Source organism: Aulonocara sp. 'chitande type north' Nkhata Bay, linkage group LG20 (genome assembly GCF_057382095.1).
Source record: "Aulonocara sp. 'chitande type north' Nkhata Bay isolate Kocher_YH1m ecotype deep benthic linkage group LG20, A_spYH_male_GT1.1, whole genome shotgun sequence".
NCBI lineage: Eukaryota > Metazoa > Chordata > Actinopteri > Cichliformes > Cichlidae > Aulonocara > Aulonocara sp. 'chitande type north' Nkhata Bay.
The window spans coordinates 34,300,570-34,318,303 of NC_141363.1; the positions used below are offsets into that span (position 1 = coordinate 34,300,570).

At 41.7% G+C, this 17,734-nt stretch overlaps 1 protein-coding gene across 2 annotated transcripts in view; it reads right to left on the minus strand.

Moving 5' to 3' along the window:
- The window catches only part of scube3 (signal peptide, CUB domain, EGF-like 3), a 76,766-nt gene that overhangs the window by 26,923 nt on the left and 32,109 nt on the right, over positions 1-17,734 (minus strand). For both annotated transcript variants that reach the window (XM_086276272.1, XM_086276271.1), the window contains exons 4-6: positions 16,770-16,904; positions 5,865-6,014; positions 4,313-4,429 (exon numbers count right to left, since the gene is read on the minus strand). In XM_086276272.1, coding sequence (XP_086132398.1) covers positions 4,313-4,429; positions 5,865-6,014; positions 16,770-16,904 — 402 coding nt within the window. The remainder of the gene's footprint in view (positions 1-4,312; positions 4,430-5,864; positions 6,015-16,769; positions 16,905-17,734) is intronic.

Here is a 17,734-nt window from a genome sequence, read left to right on the forward strand (position 1 = left end):
CCTAACACCTTTAATGGGAAATGTGTTTGTTTCTTTCTTTATTTCTTCTTTTACAGAGGGATGGGGGAGGGGAACACCCTGAAGACATGGCCTTTACCACCATTCTCCTGCTGCACAGTTAATGGAGGGGATTGTTTTTACCTTGATAAAGATGGGCATATTTTATTAATGGCATGGAACACAATCTTGTGTATTTGAAAGCAGACACAGTGGAAAAGTCAACTGAGAGCTGGATGTTTTGGTATTTATTTTTTTATTTTTTTTATTTTTTATTTTTATTTTTTTTAAACGTAGGTCATGAAAACCGTTACTGAATAAATGCTTTTCATTTTTCAGGTTTGACACACTGTTGCCTCAGCACACATTGAGCTTAGCCTGATAGTTGGCACAGCCACAAACGGCACAACTTGTTTCTGATCTCCGCAGCATGTCAGAAAAATGCTACAAGGCCACTTTTTCAGGTCATCCAACTATCGCTGGGTAGTAGGAGGCTGAGGTATGTTCACATTATCCCATTTACCGAGTGACAGGTTGTGCTCACACGTTATATATTTCCAGAAGGCTTCAGAACACTCACCAACTCATACAGAAACCAGTTCAGTGAAATGAATAACGAGAATTAATGAAAAGCATCATGGAGTAGGGAATAAGGTGGATTGCATGGATGATAAGGGACTGCCTCTCTTGCATTAAACAAATCATTAATGTTCATTTATGCTGGAAGGTGATAATGACATTAGAGAATGACATTATGCTGTTGCAAAAGAAAACAGGCGCTCGCTGGTAACAAATGAACAAACAGATTAATCATTTCCAAATCCTGTCAACAAACTGATAATGAAAGTTCTTGCTCTAAATTAAAGGGTGACATTTCAAGGCAAAAGTGTTACCTTGCAACATGCACTCATGCAAATACATATTCCACATAGCGCAAAGAAAAGGCAGCAGGATCGTTTGTGTGTGAGATGAGGCTTTTGCTAGTTAGTATGAGCACTGTGAGCCTTGACAGACAGACAGCGAGTGGTGGTTAGTGCCGCAAGCTGAAAGTCAGGGACAGCCAGATTCATTTCTGCACTTTATAGGGTCTTTTATGGTCAGATCATTTCAGAATTAATGTTGTTAGGCTGTTAAGTCAAGTCTCTAAACACTGTCAGTGGCCTAGCCATTTAATTTATGTGGTGCCAATAAAAATAATTTCAGAAAGCATTACTGTCCTTTTGTTTTCATCTCCTCTGTAATTTATGTCAAATTATGACTTTTAATTGACTGGCTTTTACTTCAACAAACTGCTCCAGCAAAACTTGCTCAGCGAATGCCATTTCTACAGTCGTCTGAGTGTATATTTAGCTTCAACTTCACACTCAACTACAGGCACACATTTTAGTATGCAGTCCATGCACACTCACCCATGATATAGCTAGGGTGGAGGACTGGGTGCACATTGCCGAATAGAAAATGGCTGTCTGAGACTAAAATTGCAGGAAGATTTTTGACTCTTATCCCTGCATGAATTATTTTAAATCACTCATGCACACCCCTGTAATTAAAGCAGGTATTCTCTGAATTGGTCACTCTAGAGTCCACAGCCCTTTTAAGGTGCCAGATGAAGAAGTAGATGTTAGATGCACAAGTCAAACTGTAACACTGTAAAGCATGCAGACTTCACACCTAGAGCCATGGTTCCACCAATGTGTCCCAATCCCAACATGCAGCATCCAGAAACAGTAATTCTCAGCGCACAGAGGACAGGGCACAGCGAGACACGTCTGAATACACCGCAGACCACCCGAAATGAGAGCAATGTGTTTATGTTATGGGCATGTGCCTGAATACTGCATGTGTTTACATGCATGTGATGCATGCATGCAGGATATGTACTGTATGTTTGTGTGGTTGTTTGTATAGCTTTCACTTTGTATTATAAAATGCATCTCTCAACTCTCTTTGTGTGCGTGCGTGTGTCTTACGTAGTGTGGACAACTCTTCAGATGATTGAACTCCTGAGCATGTCTGCATCTGACTGCGATTTGTGGATGTTTATGATTTGCTGTGCTAACATCATGAATGCTTCCACATGATGGCCGCTCCTTTCCGATACCTGGACTTCACTTGATACAAAGACCGTGAAGAAAACGGGTTTTCTAGAACTGTTGTGAAAAATCTGACTTTAAGGAGCGTGTGTTAGTGTATGTGTGAGTGAGAGGGGATGTGTGCCACCCGTCAGCCTTCCTGATACAAACATTTTCAGCTAGAGCATCATCAGAGGTGAGAACAGAGGGATAAAGAACAAACACTTCCAAAATAGAAAGGCATATGGTGCATTATTACAAAATGCATCACTAAGCACAGGGAGGGAGATTCATCACAAAAATGAATGAAAATGTGCAGAACTCGTATGAAACACCTGGGAAAATAGACTAAAGAGTGAAGGTAAAGCATACTGAAAGAGCCCACCTGCCTAACAACAAAGCCACTGACAAGGCAAAAGCTGCTTTGCAATAATTTACTTTGCTGTTGCTTTTGGATGAAGTATGAGGAGACTAAATCAATCAATAGTGAGGCTAAACAGGCGTGTATTTTCACGTTGTGCTGTTTCTATGGATACCCTCTACTGTCTATAAATCATTTACTATTGCTGAATGCGTTGGCTGAAAGGGTATTATCGCTGCATGTCATGCAGACATGGAAAAACACAATAAACCCAGTGCGCCCTTTTTTCTGACTTTAAGAACAACGATGTTAAAAACAATGCAATATTGTAATATTAATTTAGAATTTAAATTGATCCACTGGCTCAAAGGCAGATTTTTTGCTTTTATACACTGAAAAATTTTTTTTTTTGAAAATTCTGTTTAAAAGCAGAGCTGTATTTATTGTGTTTTGTTTTCACTGGAGGGATAAAGTTATTGTATTATTCAATTTATTTATGAATCTTTCATTGTCTTAGAAACCCCCACAGAGTTACTTATAGTGCATAGCAGCAGTGCCTCATTGAATAGCTTCCAACCTTCTTGTCAATCACTCTCTCGCCTGTGGTTCACGATGCAGAGTGTTTGTTTTATTGAGGTTTTATTCTCTATTATGGAGTTTGTCAAAAGAAGCGCCCCTGTGCCCTCTCTCCACCACTGTAACTCCAGAGTCTGTGGGGGGAAATCAGAGATTTTAACTGGCTGACTGCTTCCTAATCTGGCAAACCAAATGTAAATTTCTTTCTGCCTTGAATAAGACTGGTAAAGACGTATAATTTTGTTGCGGACGACTTTGTGGCATCCTCTTGGCCTAGGACAGTACAGCAATAATGACAGGTTGGCTGACCAGACCTTGACACAGGTCTGGCTCTCATCAGGGCTGCGGTATTAAAGGAGATCCAGAAACACTGAAATGATCAGCCACTACCCAAACCAGGCTCTCAGACTTAGCAGCCACCGAAACCGAGCAATCGCCTCACCAGTCTGCTCTGCAGGCGAACCTAAACATGCTTTTCTTCATAGGAATACGCCTCATCCAAATTACTTAGGCTCCAATTACAAAAATTTGTCCTAAATGGGTTTGTAGTGTAAACAGAAACTATTAATGACACTCTGGTTAAATAGGTGGATAAAATAAAAGGTCTCTCTGCAGCAGCAGTCAGTCTCAGATTTACACCTGAACAAGTTTTTAATGTTCCATGGTTGCTGATGAAAAATCTGTGCATTTCTGCATGGCTAGGCTAGATACATGTTTACATAGACCTGCGCTTCGACTCTTCTGCAACTCACAGCTCCCATCTGATTTAAAACTGCCCTTCACAACAGCTCAATATGCCTGAGTAGCTGAATGATTTTTACTCAACATAAGTCAACTGAGGCAAACACTGATAAATGCCAGTGGAAGGTTAGGTCAGGCGTTTGAGTTAATCCCCAATGGGAAGCAGTGGAGGAAATGACCCAAGGGCTAATAGAAGGTGTGTGTCTGACATGGCTGAGAAAAACAGAGGAAAAGGCACAGTGTCCAGTAAAAAGGAAGAGGAGAAGCCAAGGCAGATGCAGGGGCTGAGAGGTTACTGGAGCAGCAGTAGGAGAGGGAAAAGCACAGTGGGTGGTAGCCTTTTGTCCTTGCATGTCACAGATCAAGAGAAAGGCTCAGGGATACAGTTATTTTAACGAGGCCTGTTTCTCAACTTGCATTTTATCACATAAAACTCATTTCAAACGTTAATTAAATTTGCTGTGGGAAATTGGGTGCCAAGCTAATCATTTGTAATTTCACATTTTCTCATTCAAAAACTATTATTTCTTCCCCTTGGTAGCTGCATTGGGGTGAGATGACTCACCTACACAAGTCTTTCCATCGCTGTGCAGGACAAACTTCATGTGGCAAGAACACTTGGGGCCCTGGTCAGTCTCCTCACAGATGTGCTGGCAACCCCCATTACCGTAGTTGCACGTCACTGGGAAAGGACACGTAGTTAACACAAATGGTACTTTGAGGATTACGCACAGTCTAAGTTATTCATTTGAAAGTCAGTGTGGAGAGGAGAGAGGAAACAGAGGGGGAGAGATGGCATGACACGAAAACAAAATATGCACATTTAGATGGGACAATCTAACACACACTCTTTCTCTGGGCCATATGCTCTGTGACGTAAACACTGCAGGCTCAGTTTAGCCCTCTTTAAAATGTGCACAGAGTAATGTTTCCGATGGAGTTTCTCGAGGTGAGCTGAAAACTGAAATGATTACAGAGGCAAGAATGGCGCTTGGAGCTACCATGATTATCGTTTAACCTCAGAAATTGTACAATAAGACGCTAACAGCGCAATAAGAGCTCTGAAAACTAATGCAACCTCTAGACATCCAACAGCATCGTCTTTGTTTATTCAGTGCTATTTACACCTGGACTTAGATTAAGGTCAAAATCTGTGCAGCATAATACTAGGTAGAGCGTGTATGGATTTCCATATTCCCCACCTCAGGTTCTGAATCCATGTTAATTAAATAAACTCCTCTTGGTTAATTAATTTATATCTCCCACTTAATCTTTTTATCCTCCTGACTACACTGAAGGTTGGAGTTGGAGAGGTCACGTTTTTAAACTCACCAACACTCAACGAGCAAGCAGCTGAGCTTTAATCCTTTTCATTCATTCTACAAAATATGCAAAAGCTTTAAAGTCATTAAAACACTATACACGTAATGACATTTCATAAGTACTAAGTAAAATTTCCGGTCGAAGTTTCTGCGTTCAGGCGAGGGGAGCGTTAAGTTTGGCACTTTTAACACACCTGTGATGACAGAGTGAAAAAGAGCACGAGCGAGCCTAGGCTTCTACCGCCATCCTGTCTGCACCCTACCATCCCTGCGCCTTTTGCCCTTTTCCTGGGCTGTCACAGAAAAACTATAGAATAACACTTCTCCAATCCTTATCCAAACACAGACAAATCCCCCATCAGCCCTGGCCCCAGCTCTGACAGGATGATCTCGGTTGCACAGCAACAGGAAGTGTGCACTGTCCGTCAGAGCAGTCCCCTTCGAGTAACCTCCACATGCTTGCCCCGGTTGTGTAAATGATTGCTACTCATCTGATAAACATGTTTTTCTTTACAAGGACTATTCCGAAGATTAGTCACGGCTTGGTAATGCAACATAAATGTCAGTTGCCAACTTCAAATGTGATGGAAGGCATTTGTGGAATGAGTGCAATTATCCATAATCGGCTAGTTTCCAACCCAATCACCTTTTCATGAGGAACCTATAAACCATCCTTCTGACGTGTTTCCCTGTGTGTGTGTGTGTGTGTGTGTGTGTGTGTGTGTGTGTGTGTGTGTGTGTGTGTGTGTTTAATAGAGGGAGTAACTAAAAATGCTTCAGGTTGAGACGACTTACGCTTGCAGTCCTTCATGTTACGTGTGAGCTGGAATCCCGGTCGACACTCGCAGGAGATGCCACCCTTCTGCGTTTCCCTGCAGATGTGTGCACACCCATGATTCTTGTCCATACAGGTGGGTCCCTCGTTTTTTGTGCCATCTGGTTGCACTACGAAGGAAGTTTTAGACAGAATTTTAATCGCAACTGCCCAACAGACAATTTTTCTAAAGCCAGAGATCACTGACTAAACTAAGAATTTGACTTTTAATTAGAAAACACAGAAGACATAAGTGGGGTGGAAAAGCCTTGCTCAGATGCCTTGCACACATTCTACCCTTCAGTGCCTCATGTGCCTACTGGTGGTTACTGATATGCCCAGTTACCCCTTTACAAAGACTCAGGCCCTTGTTGGAACATGCAGGCTATAAAAAGGAGGCTGCCTGCAGAAAGGATAAAACTCCCAGCAGGAGCTGATCCCGTAGACCTGTAATTTTAATTGAGGTAATCCCCCATAAAGAAAAGAACACAATGAAAAACCCTTCTTGGTTAAATTCTCCCTGTTGAGACTGAGATCAAAAGGGATTGCGCTAAAGGAGGGGTGTCAGTGCACATTTTCATGAGTCATCAAGGTTGAAGCACTTCAGTAAGAGCACGACAAAACCCCACATACAACACAAAATAAAAGACACTGAAAAAAGTGCCTTTCATCATTTAAAGCTTTACTTAACATGACACACAATGATGCGTCATTTCAGTGTGATGTATAAATGGTTGATGAACGGGCACAACAGACACCCAGCATACATTTCCATCCCTCGTGTCATAAATTATAACACAAATGGTGCAGTGCTCTCTGCATAAAGCTGACATCTTTGCAGAATACGACTGATATTCGACTTATTCGTTGTGAAACCTTTCCTCCACTACAGATGCAGTGACAAACCTCAGCTCTCAGGCTCATTAAAAACCAAACAGATCTCCATCCTTTCCTTTCCCTTTCCTTTCCTGGGGTACAGGGAGGCAGTGAGCAAAAGACATCTCCATTAATGTCTCATTAAATCTGCTGTCACGCTGAAGGGTGTTTGGAGGTCTAACTTTTTTAATTAGCCAACTTTTTGCTATATATTGATGCATTTGCATATGTGCATGTAAGTGTCAACAGCTAGTAAAGAACATATAACCTTGTGCACTCTTCCTGAACACTGGAAATGTAGAGGCTCAGTTTTGTAGAGTGTATGTAGAGTCTTGCCAGCTATATGCTGTCATATAGTAAACTCCTTGTTCCTGCCTCAGGGGTTATAAAGAGAAGGCAATCTCAGTTTGACAGAACAAGTTTTTACATTATTCTGTCCCTAACTACCCATTTGTCTGCCACAATAACCTCCCCTGATTATGCCCTTTTGTTTTCCAGATGTTTTGCCAAAAAGAAGTACCCTCTTATTTTATACATTTCCACTCATGGCTGTTGTCAGGAATCCATTCCGAGTCTCTCTTTGCTTCAAGGAGCTGACAACGTGAATGTGATAGACAATTCTGACCCCCTTGTTAAATACTGTCCATCACTTTAAGTCTGTCAACAAGTGTCACAAGGTCATGCAATCCTCTCAGACTTTCCTGTCTGAGCTGTTGATGTTCTGGCAGACAGGGTGAACTATTAGACACCAACTGCAACAACAGCTTTCCCGGGAGCACAAAGACTCGGCGCTAAACAAACACTGAGCCAAAAGGAAAAAGGGCACGGCTGAGCGAAGTGAACATGAATGAGCATCAATAGAGCAGCTGCTTTAAAGCACTGCAAATTTCCCCGTGAGTCATGTGGATATTTAAGTAGGATATGGAATTCAATGGTCCCCTTTCTTGACTGCGTCTATCTGAGGCCAGAGCAAGAAACATACCGCTCTGAACTTAACAAAGGATTGAATTTCCAGCTACTCCCAAATGGACCAAAGATTATTTACTAAGGTTGTATTATGAATCCCAAACCTCACTTCACTCTCCCTTCATTTTTATGCAGCCCCTCTACCCCAATGCTACAGACCCATCCATCAATAACATATCAGGTTGGGGCCAGAACCTAGGCCTTCGACTCTCTGAGGACCAATAAAAGGCAAAGTGTTGACACAATGGCCCTTTTCTCCAGGCTAGTCTCACCTATCATCCACCATGTGCACTTTCTTCTAACTTGCTGCCAAAAGCCTCCAGTTTTTATCATTACTAAATGATGGGAAGCAGAAAGAAAAACATGCTTTTATATGGAGTTGGACAGGAAAGCAAAGAAGAGAAATAATACGACTTAAAAAAAAAGAAACACACATGCCATCATCCACTAACACAATGTGCTGAGCCATAAAACATTACTCTATATGTAGAAAGTAATAAAAACTATCACAGGACACTTTATAGGCAGAAAACTGGACAGGAAATAGAGTCTAAAGTCTTGGAACAGAGCAGGAGACACTCAAGATGTGATGGTTTTTCACCCAAGCTCAAACAGGATAGGCATTTTCAAAAAGGAAATATTTCAGGATAGGTATTTTCTTCCCTTTGTGCAAGAAAAGAAAACACAGAAATTAAAGAAAATGAAATAACCCTAGTTTTTTCTATTACAACAATTTGTGACCTCAATACCAAACGTTTAGTTCAGCGGTCCCCAACCTTTTTTGCGCCACGGACCGGTTTATGCCCGACAATATTTTCATGGATCGGCCTTTAAGGTGTCGCGGATAAATACAACAAAATAAAACTAGTACCGGTACCGAAAAAAAGAAAATTTATTCATAACACACGTGAAAAGACCAAGGAAAACCGAGTAAACGATAAAAACGATAACTAAATAACGCTGAAAACCGATAAAAACCCTGAAAACTATACATTTCACACCTGAGCATCAACTCTCGCGGCCCAGTACCAAACGACTCACGGACCGGTACCAGTCCGAGGCCCGGGGGTTGGGGACCACTGGTTTAGTTCATTACTAGAAATAACGCATTAGGAGCAACAGCAGATGTTGAAGGGATAGCGAGGGATTTAGAGGAAATATACTCTCTATAAAAAGAAGGCATATCCAACATCTAATTATTAATTCATTTCTTTGGACGGTGGGAGGAAGCCGGAGTACCAGGAGGGAACCCACGCAAACACACGGAGAACATGCAAACTCCACACAGAAAGACCCCGGCCTGATGGTGGAATTGAACTCAGGACCTTCTTGCTGTGCGGCAACAGTGCTAACCACCGTGCCACCGTTGCCACAAGGTTGCTTGTGTACAAAGAGAGCCTTTTTTCCCCTGTGACATCCCCTTTTTTTCTGAACATGTGAACTTATTCTGATCTATGATTAGCAGAATATAATAATAATAATAATAATAATAATAATAATAATAATAATAATAATAATGGCATTATGTCGGATCATATTCAGGGGTGGGATAGCTCTAAAACAATCACTGAATGCACATTTGTAAATATAGCTTTAGAAGATATATATGGTATTATAATCTACCTGGAGTAGTCAGTTGTTCATGTCTGGTGAAAGCTGCCATGCTTAAAAATTGTTTAACTGGAATTCAATCAAACTTCTGAGGTTTATTTTATTCATATGAGTGAGCTACAATCAAAGTTAAGAAAATACATAAATATATATATAAATTAAGGCTCTAACCATGGCCATAAAAAAAGTATATATTGGGGGTAACTGTGACCGAGGACCTGTCCTGGGGCAACCATATCACCTCAGTTGCACGGAAAGCCCAACAGCGCCTCTACTACCTGAGGAGACTGCGGAGCGCACACATTCCCAGATCTCTGATGTTGAACTTCTACAACTGTGCCATCAGCAGCGTTCTGACGTATGGATTTCTAGTGTGGTTCCCCAGCTGCACCAAGGCCGATCAGCAAGCACTCCAGCGGGTGGTGAAAGAAGCTGGCAGAATTATTGGAATAAGTCTGCCAGAGATCAGTAATATCTTCCCCACTCGCTGTCTGAGGAGGGTGCACAGTATCCTGCGGGACCAACATCACCCTGCGCGCCACCTTTTCCACCTGCTTCCCTCAGGGAGAAGGTACAGGTCTATACAGGCCAGAACATCCAGACTGGCCAACAGCCTGTATCCACAGGCTGTGAGGCTCCTGAACTCTCTGCCCCCCTCTCACGGACAATAACCATATCCAACTTCTTAATAGCACTGAACTTACTTGTCAGGTTCTCATGTTTACTTGTCATGTTCTCATGTTGTTGCTAAGGATTGTCTTATTGCACTGGAGTCACACTGGGTTAAATATTTACACTTGGGTTTTAAGGGGTATTTATTATTTTCTTCATTATTTTATTTACGGGTTGTACGGAAGCCCCAAATGCAATTTCATTGTTCTCTGACAATGACAATAAATAAATAAATACTAAATACTAAATATTGACTATAACACAGTTTTATAGAACCATTACAGCTCTAATCCCAGTCCTAATCTCATCACTCATTCCAGGAAGCCGATAAAGAAAAAGTAAAAAAAATGTTTTTACATTCATCAGGTCCCATCGTTCCAAATATCAAAGAGAAATTAAAAATGAATCCCATGGAAGAGTTCAGGTCTTAGGAGGTTAATTGCCAGTATTCTTACACTAAAGTAAATGAACAGAAACCGCATGATCCTCCAGGATAAAGTCTCACTCGTTTTGTGTGTTTGTCAATAAGAGGAACTTCAGCTTAATATGTGAGATCAGCCACAGTGCCTGCAGGACACAGCTTTAGGTGCAGGTCACATCCAAAAGATACCTTTCTGAAAACCATCAGTTCAGGACAATGAGTAGTGAAGGTACCTAAGGATTTACTGATGATAGAAACTCCACTGGACAGGTCAGTCTAAATGGATAGCTGTGTGGAGAGACTGACTGGCACTCAAATCATTTTCTAAGCCTGGGGCTTGCTGGCTTAGACAGTGCAGTTAACTCCACATCTTGCGAGCTACAAATGAACAAGCTATTTCTGCTGCCCTCTTATAACCCAGACTGGCTCTTTAATAAATTGCAAAACTTGACTTATGTACCATTTTTTTAAAACATCTCTATCTTGCCAGAAACAATTTTACTGGACTGTATGTTACACAACGGAGCTAGGGACTCTGTAGGAGCCTGCAGCTCCTTTGAGATAAAACCAGCCTATGAAGAAAATAACCATAAACTATTGACAGCAGGATATGAGTTTTAACACAACATGAGAAACTAAGCCAAAAAAAGAAGAAGAAAAAAATAACACTTAACAAATCCAACTAAAGTGCCAACTTCTATGAACTTCAAACAAAAGATTGAAGGAGGCCGCAAGTTCTTCACCACAGCGCTGCAAACCCTCTTAAACCTGAGAACCATGTAGTGGGGAGACTGAAACAATGGAGATGAAGTAGTGGAAAGCATGCCAAGGGTTTATGGTCTGCTCTTAGTGCCCCAGGGCAGTGAAAATAGGGCTCGTGGTCCGTGCTGAGCTGCTGTCATACATATCAGAGGGGAGTCGGTCCCCCTCTTTTGGGGAGAACGTTAAGCAACAAGCTAGCGTTGGGTGGATACAAACTGAAAAGAAGGGGCCTAGCGATGGAGCCACCACACTATTAAAGCAACATTCCTTCCTCTTAGATAATGGGCCCTTAAAAGTTTTAATAGGAGGATAAAAATGTCAGCGCATGGAAAGGAGAATGGGAAAAGAGTCGGACTGGGTTGGGCTGAGCCGCAACGCAGAATGGTCAGACAGAGCAACAGGCTAGTGAGCCGGTCAAGGAAGTAACTCTTCCCCACTGACTCTAAGAGCAGCGAGTCCATCCAAGTGCTACTGTTTGGGTTTTCTGATTTTCTGCAGCTCTCAGAGGCCTTGTTGAGGCTTCTTATTTCACTCCCTTTTTTCCAGAGAGGAGCCACTAAAGTCATAAACAAGCAGAAAATGGAAAAAGATAGCAGACATCTGGACTGATATACCTCACTGCTTGAGCGCTTGTTGTACATCTTAATATATTGTGTTTCTAGAGTAAAACAAAGCGTGGAGAGCTACCATGATGAAAAACAAAAAAATAAGAGGAGAAACATAACCTAAAACAGTTACATTTATAGACTTTAGAAGACTAAAATAGACAAGAATGTGCTAGATATGATTAAAGCTCTTGAGAATCTCGATTTCTACTGTAGAAAAAACATATTGAGGAAACCGCGTGTGCGTGCGAGCCTGTAAGCGTACGTCTATTAAGGTATGTGGATGCATTGACACACAGGTGTATTTGCATAATGTATGCATGTGGCACACACATTTGAGAGTGTCGGCCCATCTGTGTCACACACAGTTGTGCAGCACCTGCTGTGGATGTGCCACTCTCCCCTTCACTCCTCCCCCATTCTATCAAGGTCACCTCACTGTGCAGTCCCAAAGGAGCCAGGCGCCCTCCCAGCAGAACAGACAACACAGCAGAGCACATCCAGGCTGCAGGTTTTCTTCGATACGGAGATACAAAAGGCATGAGATACAGTATGTTATTACAAAGCCCAATTCTCTCCAAAATCAAACCAAGAGGCAACTGCAGAAGGCATCTGTCTCTGCAGAGCCTAGTCTGGCCCTCTGGTTAAGCCCATGATAGCCAAATGTTAGTGGAAAAACCCCACTGGCACTCTGGCAGTCCGCACCAGCGAGCTGGGCTGGCCAGCTTAGAGATGGCCTTCAACAAACCCACGAGGAAAAAGGATGCCCGTCTCAAATGAGGTTCAAAGAATTCGGTGGCAAGGCAGCCAACATTTGCTGAAGCTCAAGCCACTGATGTATATTTGTTAAAGGGTGGGGATGGAAGGGAGGAAGGGCATGGGTCCTGTGAAAGTCTGGACAAATAGCTAAGATGTGGGAAGATAATATAGGAAAGAGGCAGAGGAAGAGAAAGGAACGAACAGGGAAGGAACAGAAAGAAAGACACACACACACACAAGTGTCCGTATGTCTTCATCTGTGCAGCTCGAAGTCTCTGCTCTACTTCCCTAGAATAGGAAAAGAGCCTGGTTATACGGTTGGGCTGCAGAGCAATGAAGCAGCGACTTTTGCACTTGTAAAAACAGTTCTGCGGCCAATGCACAGACAGGCGGGCAGACCCACTGAGATCCACGAGAGCAATGATGAAAGAACCGTGTCGGCTTCTGCACAATGGGACAACCACTGTTACATAAACATATATTAAAAGCATACAAACTTTCCTTTTACAAAAACAAATGGATGCATAAAGAATTTCTCTTTGCAATCTTAAATAAGAAGCATCGCATCACAGGAACAATGGAAACTGGCCCTTTATCAGCGCATTACTTCATGAAATTAAAATGTGAAACAGCCTGATAAATGGATATTACAGTCCAGGAACTTGGGTTATTTTATCCATTTATGTAAACACAAAAGCAATAAAACAGGGTTCAAGGACTCTGTGCCTCGTTTCAAACTGGAGGAACACTAACTGAGAATATAATATAAATATTACGAACGTGAGCTAATTTATCAGAAAACTCCTTATTGTGTTGCAGTTTTAGCCTGCACATAAGTGCTTCTAAAGTCAACATGCCACAATCTGCATCTAAATGTTAAAAAAGGACATGCCAGGATGTGCCTCTATCGGAATAAAACTGGAAATTATTAACCTGCCTTCCTGTGCATGCAAGTCTGTATGTGTGTGTGACGATTATTGTGTAACTATTTGAATCTGAGAAAGAAAACGTGAGAGAGAGAGAGATTAGCTGCGCAAAGGGAAAAAGCCAAACCGGGAAGCTAATGGAAGCTGTAAACATAGGAAGAGGTTTCCACTGGCAAAGTAAACATTTCATGGACAGAAAAGCTCTACTGTAGACAAAAAAACATCACCAATCAGGTGACTGTGAGATACATTTTTAGAAAAAATTGCTCAGTTATTCTTTCTAATAGGATATAGGAAAATGCCGATTTGATAATCATGTTGGAACATGAAATGGAATGTGTAAACGTGGCCCATATTTCTTTTTTCTTTTTTTTAAATGATCGCTTTTCCATTACAAGATAATTTTTGGATGATACATTTTCTTCTTGAGTGCAAACTCTGCTTGGAGGTAATGCATGTTCATCTGTTTCTGATTTAACACTTTGAAGACTTAAGTGCAACAGTCTATTACAGTCTCCTTCAGCAGTGAAAGGTGACAGTAAAGCCTCGGGGCTCATGTAATCAAATTTTTCGGCGCAATGAGCTTTAGACACTCTGGAACCTAATCATCAGACTACTGAGAACTTTCAAACTCCATGTTGCCGCTCTGCAGCTTTCATGGCATAGTCAACCACATTTATGTCATCACACTGATTGGCAGTGACAAGACGTTGGATTCAGAAGGCTCATTTTCTCTTTCAAAGTTACATCACCCTGCTAACTTGTGTCGGTTCAACTTGCTTCTTGAGCTGCACCGTTTCTAAATCATTTCCTACCAGTGGATGAGTCAACTTTCACATCCCGTGTATCCTGTTTTTTGTATTCAGAACTAAAGATAAATATACTGAATACTCAAAGCACTATACATGACTTGCATAACCAACCATCAGTGTGCACTTAAGGTAATTGCCATACCGGATATTCAGAAATGTATGAGGCTGAAATTATGGATGTGTGGGTTGACTGAGACTGAGATTCCTGAATTCCAATGTGCTGGATCCCATCTCACGCACATACGTCCCTGTCATCCTCCTATATAAAAGAGATAATAAATCAAACGCAGAGCAGTGGAGCCCTCTTGACCTAAATGGCATTCCTATCAACCACTAAGCACCTTGGCTGGCCTTTGAAAAGCTTTATTTCTTGACTGGAAGAAATGTTTGGAGAGAATAAATGAACTGTTACAGCTAGACGATGGAGCCTTCACTTGGTCATAGTTATTCCTGCTGAGGGGGCAGGGGCAGGTCTAATAAGAGACAGACCAGCAGCAGCCTTGTCATTAGCTGAGAGGCTGGCAGACCCCTGCTGCCTAATTGGCACAGGCTCACTGCTAACAAGGGCTCGCTACCAGCAGGGGAAACAGACCGGTAGCAAAAGGCACTGCAGTGTCCAGGTCTGTGCTGTCCTTGGAAAAACTGGTAGAAGTTACCCAGGGAACACCTGACCCATTAATGGAAGAAATGGAAAGCTGATGTCTTTTTAATGAGAACAATAAAGCTCATGAGCAAACTGCACCCCAGGCTTTGCTCTTTAAGAGAAGGGCTGGCTGAATGGATGGAGGGTTGCATTTAAACTGGCTTGGCTGGGTGATTAAATCAGCTTTCATTTTCTCAATCATTTTTTTCCCCCCTGAGCAACGTGTGTAATTTTTCTGTAAACGAGCACGGTGAAATTTGCTGAAATTCTGTGGGGTTCTTGTTCTGTAACAAGGCAAAGTCACTTCCTCACCAATTGCATTTTCATACAGACACATACTGTTGTAATAAGAGCAGTAATAATAAGCAGATGAGTAGCTGCTCTGTCTCTTTGTCTTCCAAAAGCAATGAAACAATGACTAGGCGTCTATCTGATCACTATCGGAAGTTTGTAGATTTATGGCAGCTTTAATCTCTAGATCCAAACGGGTCTCATCTGTAAGCAATAAAGACTATATTAATATTAACAGGGGAGATCGACAGAAACGAGGTGCATTTACAAAAGAAAGAAAGAATAAGCACAAAAGAAAAGAGAGCTGGGCAAGAACGGACTTGCTCACACGTCTGTTTCTGCATCTATATAGTAGTAGGCCTTTGAAACACATGATCCGGCTTTTCACCTCACTCAAAAAACACTACGTTTATGAAATGTAAACACTGACAGTTCACTAGGCCAGACTAAGCTCATAAACCAGACTTCCAAGATCCTCATTTCACCATCCGGGGAAATTAGGAACAGCACAATCTAATGACTCCCAGCAAAGGCAGGCGTCTCACAAGAGACAGAAGAGGGACGAGGAGGTCACCGACCCTGCTGGACGTGTTGTCTGCACCTTCTGGATAAAAGGTGCTGTTGCAAACCATAGGAAACGAGAGAAAAGATCCAACACAGACCCAGCCCAGTTTGGCAGAACTAAGGAATCTCTCAGACAGCTGGATAAATACCCCTGGAATACAGGTATGCGTTTTGTGTAACTACATGCAGCCGAATTGTGCGTCACCCTTTACAGGGGCAGGGTGCTCAACACAGATTATATTCAAGTTGAGTTAGTTCTCTACTTTGGTAGCAGACCCAAGCCGACAGTATCCAAACCAGCTGTTGGGCTGACAGCTAAATCAATGTGTGAGCACTCCCTGTGTTAATCTATCCAAAGATAAAGTCTGGAGGTCAAAAAAACACTCACTGCTGTGAGTTTTACTATAACTGCACGAAGTCTGTTAGCATTTGGATTATTTTGTTTGATACAGAGCTATGGTGTTATAAATGTATGTATGTCCGCAGTGCCCCTGAGTTTGGTAACTAAGCCTCAGAGCTGGTTGGCTCATCTTCTTCTGTCATGTCTCCATCCCACAGGAATGAACACTCTATAAACAAGAGGTGTGTCAGCCCCAGGCTATACCTTTAATTGTTTTCTGTGCTCACAGTCCCCCCCGTAAGCCACTCATGCCACAGATACCTTAAAAAGCTGCGAAGCACTAGATTGGCTCAATTTGAAAGGGTGTGTAAAAAGCAAAAAGTGATTTATCCCTTCTTCTTCTTCCCCCTTCAGACTTTGACTTACCCTTTTTCACTGAGACCTGTCAGGACTGATTCCTTTCTCATGATTAAAAATGCCTCAAATTCACCATCATCGCGTGTCACAAAGAGGCTTAACAACATCCAAAAATAACTTTAAATTTGCATTTAACATGAGGTGTCACCACATATGGTAATATACAACGTTTCACTATTGAACAACATGTTTGTGCATGCGCGCATGCGTGTGTGTGTAACCTTTTGGCCTTTGGATACAGGTATGCTGGTTGTCACTCAGGAGAAAGCCCTCTCTGCAGCGGCACTCATAGCTGCCCATCATGTTGACGCATATCTGCTGACATCCGCCGTTGCCTTCAGAGCACTCATCCACATCTGCCCGGAGACACAAAGCAAAATTAACAAGAGTGCTTTGAGACAGACCAAAAATTACAATGATTAACAACTGTCTCAAGTCATCTGGGAAAATCATTACCCATTTAATAAACAAACTCGAACATGGATGATATGTATGTGAACAACTATTATCTATTTAAGAGTGCAAATGAAAGGTTTCTAAACACATTTTACAGAAATTTCAGATTTTAACTGTATTTTTTTACTGATGAAGAGTCTACAGCCATGCGCCTCATCTGTCCCACATTTTCATTTATCTCCAGGGATTGAAGTAATACTGTCACCCTGTAACTAGCTCTGGCTTATCATAATAGTCATTCAGTGGAAAACGGTTCACAAATATAGCTTTAGTAATTATCCAACTAGTGTCTCTTGCCATACTTGAAGCTCTCTTTCTGTGGCTGTAACTGAACCACAGAAATGCTTTTAGTAAATTGTCAAGAGTAACAATGTAAGAATGGTGATAGTTAGCATTTTATATCTACCATGTTCCCTGCCTTTGTTTACTGTGTTAGAATAAAAGTTTGTAGGTACGTGGTAATCAAAGTATTAGACAAATCTCAATTTTCACCAGATGATAAGGGCGAGGAGGACAAAAACACAAGCACAACATTTAATTCGCCTCAAAAGTCATATGTAGAGAAAGAAAAAAGTTAAGCAATACATTGAGATATACTGGGATTGTGAAGATTGTACCAGTTTTAATGATCTCTACAGATGCAGCACTAGCAGGGCTTAAACAATATATCATATTTTATCTAAGAATTAATTTAAAAATATATAATTTTTAATTAAAACATCTTCATCCT